This window comes from Nuphar pumila, chromosome 12 (genome assembly GCF_984573655.1).
Source record: "Nuphar pumila chromosome 12, dmNupPumi1.hap1.1, whole genome shotgun sequence".
Taxonomy (NCBI): Eukaryota; Viridiplantae; Streptophyta; class Magnoliopsida; order Nymphaeales; family Nymphaeaceae; genus Nuphar; species Nuphar pumila.
Genome location: NC_143260.1, coordinates 103,281,847 through 103,287,362, shown reverse-complemented (window position 1 = coordinate 103,287,362; position 5,516 = coordinate 103,281,847). Strand labels below are relative to the sequence as shown.

Below are 5,516 nucleotides of genomic sequence, written 5' to 3'. Positions count from 1 at the left end.
AAACAGAAGTCTTCAATGCTCAACCCTGATGAAAAGTCAATCCTGATATGATGGCCTGTAGAATCCTGATATGATGGGAAGCTTCGTTACGAAATGTTCTGTTGTTTCGCTCTTCCTACCAATGTTGTCAGTATCGGTAGAAAATTGATACGACAATAACCTGAATCAGCTATTCTTTAATAAATGTAAAAAATGCTTAAAATTAATTTTTAAATATTATTTTAATGGTTTTAACACATGAAACGTCGTGATTGACAGAAAATATTTTTTTAGTATTTTTATTTTATTCAGAACAATTCACCTGAATCATTGGCCAAACTATTTTGACAACATTGCTGATTAGTCTTGGCTATGACAACACAAGAGTCACATATTAACTAATGGCATGTGTTTTGTCATAGTTTGTTTTACTAAAATTCTTGCTTTGGTTCTAATTTATGTGATGTAATTTTTTTTCAATTATTGTTGGTGCACTGTGAGATGACTATTTTCCAGTGTGAAAGCTTGAACAAATAAATAGTTCACTCTTCACTCAAAACATGCAGTATATAGGAAAAAAGCCATGGCGATTTTACCTGTATTTTTAGATTAACAAAAACTTCTTCAATGAAAATATTAAAAAATCAAGTGGGCTAGTAGACATTATACTGCCATCAATAATGTTAAAGACAAACCTATATATATTTATGGGATCACTAGAATATGTCAACTGGAAATATGTGAACTGGTGTATGAACTGAGATTTTCATTTTTTTTTCTTGAATTTCACATTACATATGTGATCTAGATGTTTCTTTTTTTTATAGAAATAGACTCTTGAATCATCCTATTAAGATGCATAACGAGAACCTTTAGGGCTTGACAATCAATGGCTTAAAATTTGTGTAAATATTCAAGCATCCAAAAATCACATTTTATCATCGAAAATACATGATCCAACAATGGATTTCTGCCAAATAGATCACGCCCAATGCATCTGAAGGCTTGAATTTGCAAAAAAACAGGGTCAGAAATGCCTAGTTCACACTCCAGTTTGTTTCCAGTTAACATATTACAGTGACCCAACATTTATGTATGTGAAAAAAATGTTTTTTAATCGCATACATATACCTATTGTTGGACCATGATATCTTATTGCAATATACTCTTGATTTTTAAAGATATGGTCTCCAAAAAAACAAAAAAGCCCGTTTATGCCATGTTTGAGGTGTTTCTCTTAACTATGCTCATATGTTAACTCCAACATTTTGACGGCCTAGAAATTAAATCTTATTACATAATGGTGATGAATAAACTTATTACACAATAGATAACAGTAGCAAAGGTGTCTTCTATATGGTAACCTCTAAACTTTGGTTTCCATGTATGAGCAAACAAAAGAGTGTTCCAACCTATGGTGTAGAAGCTTAAAACGATAATAGACTCTCTCAGTCTCTCTCTATCTGTCTTTTTCCACACACACACACACACACACATATATATATATATATATAAATGTTGTCAAAAATCATTGCTGAAAAAGAGGTCAATTCTACCCCCCCCTTAAAAACGGCAAATTTTGGCTCCAATTGTCTGAATGAGGGTCAATTTAAAGTAGAATCAGCCTGGGATATTTTATTTAAGGTGTAAAATGTTTTTTATTTAACGAGTCTTGAATTGTGATGTATGAACATTCTTTTAAAATTTCATCTTTAAGAATGTTTTTTATATTGACATTTATTATTTTGTTATTTATGCATTTATTTTTCTTAGAAAACCTGTTTTTTTCTTATTTTTTGCTTTTTTAATTGTTTGAATAAAAATCTTCTGATTCGAAAACAATTTGATTCGTTTCTTTGGTCTTTTAAAGAAACTCATTCAGCTAGTGAACCGATTTTAACATTGAGAGAGAGAGAGAGAGAGAGAGAGAGAGAGAGAGAGAGAGAGAGAAGATCAACATTATCACGCATGAAGATCAACAAGATGTTGAACCCATGAATCGAACAAAATAGAAAACAAAACTAAAATATAGAAAAACAAAAGCTAAAGAAAAAGAAACTACAGACAGCTAACAACAAACAACAAAGCCAAGCTCAATCAGGATTCGCTGGATTAGAAGAAACCACCGATGAGTGAACGTTGTTCAGACGGAAGGAGAGGTCTCTAAGATGCATACGGAGAATCGCATATACATCAACCAAGATTTTATGGACAAGATTATTAAGGATGACCGGAATTTGATGGAAAGTAGTATCATTGTGTGCCATCCAAACAAACCACCAAGTAGTAAGCAACCATGTCTTTTAGATCAGTCTCCACCGCTTGCATCGTCTAATTTCAGTAGGGCCCAGGAGCAGATCAAGCACAAAAGACTTCTCTTTGACAATTACGTTCGTAAATCTCCACGTCCTATTAAATGGGGCCACAAAGATTGGGCAAGACCAGAATAAATGAAAATGAGTTTCTTCAGCAGCTTGACACAGTACACACCAACTTGAAAACTGAAAGCCCAACTTATTTAAATAACTGTGAGTCTGAACCCTATCATGCAAAATTAACCAAGCCAAGACCCGAGATCTTGGGGAAGGGCCCTTACCCCATAATGCACACTGAGAGAACTAATCAGTCTCTGGAGGGAGCAACGATCTATACACTTTGTGAGTGTGGAACACACCATTTGGTGCAATCGCCGATTATCATAATTTTTTGCATCCCCATTTTGATCTTTGAAGGACAATAAAGCTCTCAGCCACATGCTTTGCAAGTGCGACGTCGTCAACCCCCGAGTTCCATGACAAAAATGGCATGAAGCAAACAAGCTCAAACATGAGAGAGAGAGACTAATACACTTGCACCATTTCCGGCTGTAACAAGTCTTGAGAAAAAATGAGAGCTCAATGGCCCTGCTGTCACTTTTAGCATTTTATTTTCTGCCAGACAATATATCACCCCCACAGATATATATATATATATATAGAGAGAGAGATCTGATCCCAAGTGTAGTAATTTTAAAATTTTTGGTAAACGTGAAAAAAAGGAACGCTAGCTAAAGGCAGGTCCGGCAGCGAAGGCTGCGACAGTGATATCTCAATTCCCCCTGAGCCTTAACTTGCAGACCGTATGCCGGCTGCCTGTACAAAAATTTATTCTCGGTCCCCTCCAATGGAAAGAGGCGACCCTATATATGTGTAATGGAGGAGATTGAAGGGGAAAACGTCCCCCCAGACTCACTGCCCTTCCCTTCTTGTTTCTTTCTTCTTGATTCCAAAAACCCTTGGTCAGAAAATTCAGAGCAAACCCCTCCCATCTCTCTCTCAAAGAATTTGTTTCTTTCTTGTTCCTTTCTTGAAGACTCTCTCTCTAAAAGAATTTGTTTCTTCTTCCTCTCTCTCTCTCTCGCTCTCGGAATGAAGTTACCATCGACGCTCTGTGGCCGCTCCAGCACCGCCACCGCCCGCACCACGGTGGAGGACTCGTCGCAATCCTTCTTCCCCCACAACCTCACCAAGCAACCGCCGCCACCCAACTCCTTCTCCCACCTCCGCTTCTCCCTCTTCCAATTCTGCTCCACCACCACCACCAGCGCCGCCACCGACGCACCCCTCGATGACCGCCCATCCATCTCCGGCACCACTGTCACCGGCACCTTCTACGGGCACCGCCGAGGCCATGTCAGCCTCTGCCTCCAGCAGGACCGCCTCTCCACCACCCCTCCCCTCCTCCTCAACCTCGCCATCCCCACGAAGCTCCTCGCCAAGGAGATGCTTTCCGGCATTGTCCGCATCGCCCTCGAGTGCGATCGCCGCCAGGAAGGTCCCCCTTCCGCCGAATCTGCCGACGAACCGCCCCTGCACTCCGTACCGGTCTGGACCACGTTCTGTAACGGCCGGCGGCTCGGCTACGCCGTGAAGCGGCGGGTATTGGAGAAGGACCGGCTCATCCTCAAGGCCATGCAGTCGACGTCTGCCGGCGCCGGCGTCATCCCGTCGAAGGACGGCGAAGTCACATACATGAGGGCCGGGTTTCGCCGAGTCGTTGGCTCTTCCGATTCCGAGTCGTATCACCTCATCAACCCGGACGGGACTCGCGGCCAGGAGCTCAGCGTTTTCTTGCTGAGGACAGGGTGACAGGGTTTCACGGAAAGGTGAAGGGCATATCCGTCAAGGAATTTCTCGGTGGCTTCCCTTTTTTTTGGGTTAATTTTGTTACTTTCTTCGTCTCCTCTTGTTGATAAACTCGTTTGCTTCTCTCCTTTTTTTTCCCCCTTTTTCTATAGTCAAGAAAATCAGTGCATATAACTGTAAATGACTATTTTGCCCTTGGAAAATGTGATAGCCTTTTGTATCTTTTGTTCCAATAATAAACCACCGAAAAATGAGCTACTCTGGATCATATTCACAAACTGCATTCTAGGGAAAATATATATAGTCACTAAAATATTTAGAAAAGATGAGTTTCTCTTTGAAATATAATAGTCACTAAAATATGTTTACCTGAGTATGAAATAAGATTTTCGTGAGTTTTTATTTTCTTAAATCTCACCACACGGTGCCAAGCTGAAGGCCTAGGTTCGAATCCCTCTGCCACATGGGGGCTTAAGAGATATATGGTAGGCCTGCTTCATGTATTTTTTATTGTCTCTGGGTATGATTTTTCTTATGGTGGGTCTGATTAAACCTGAGTCCAAACCCGATACGAAACCCGAAAATCAGAGCCAGTTCTAGTTCCACTTGGGTCTGAACCAAACCTGACCCATTGACACCCCTAATCATGATATATGTGAATATGAATTAAGGATAACTGTGGATTTATGGCCGACTTGATCGGTAGGTTTTGGTATGAGTCCAGGCCAAAAGCTGGAGCCCAGTCCAATCATGGCTACATTCATGCCCATCATAATGGACCAAGTACAACAAAATTGGGCCTTAGCTTTGCACGATTGTCTTGGCCATAGTGCCAGATGTGGAGAGATTTATATGAATTTAGTTAGAAATTGATATTTTTCATAAAAAACATTGGCAAAATCACCATCTTTTCTAAATATAATCATCATTTGTTCATTTCGATGAATGCATATGGTATTTTTATGGGCAAGCTTGGAGATAGCCCCATTTGGATTGGAACCCTTATGAACAAAATAAAATTCCAATCGATATATTCACTAATCTTTATTTTTTTTTTTTTTTTGTATTTTTCAAGTTCTTAAATTTGTTTGTTTTTGTGAGGTTTTACTATAACTTAATAAGTCCAAAAATTTTCAAATTACCTTACAATTTCAGGGTAGATAAATTGCTGTTTTAAACTGTTGTCACTACAATTTATACTAGGGTTACAAACTTTTTTTGAGATTTTGAAAAATATCTTGATATTTTTGTGGAGTTTCAAAAGTGCCTATATTTCCAATGCATCTTGATATATTGGAATACAAATATGGCCTAAAACATGGATCTCATATCTTCCAATTTCTTAAAATAAAGTTGGATGATTTGCGAGCGTCCATGGACCTCCTTGGAGATCCATGACATTCAAACACCTCC

At 39.2% G+C, this 5,516-nt stretch overlaps 1 protein-coding gene across 1 annotated transcript; it reads left to right on the top strand.

Annotated features, from left to right (window-relative positions):
• The first annotated feature begins 3,188 nt into the window (after positions 1 to 3,188).
• Positions 3,189 to 4,269, top strand: LOC149821400 (protein MIZU-KUSSEI 1-like). Its single transcript, XM_089982571.1, has one exon. It carries the CDS (start codon positions 3,387 to 3,389, stop codon positions 4,104 to 4,106), a length of 720 nt encoding a protein of 239 aa, XP_089838697.1. The 5' UTR covers positions 3,189 to 3,386; the 3' UTR covers positions 4,107 to 4,269.
• The last annotated feature ends 1,247 nt before the right edge of the window (positions 4,270 to 5,516 follow it).

What these genes read in the sequence shown, in the direction of transcription:
- LOC149821400 (XM_089982571.1), top strand. Translation starts at nt 3,387, where the DNA reads ATGAAGTTACCATCGACGCTCTGTGGCCGCTCCAGCACCGCCACCGCC.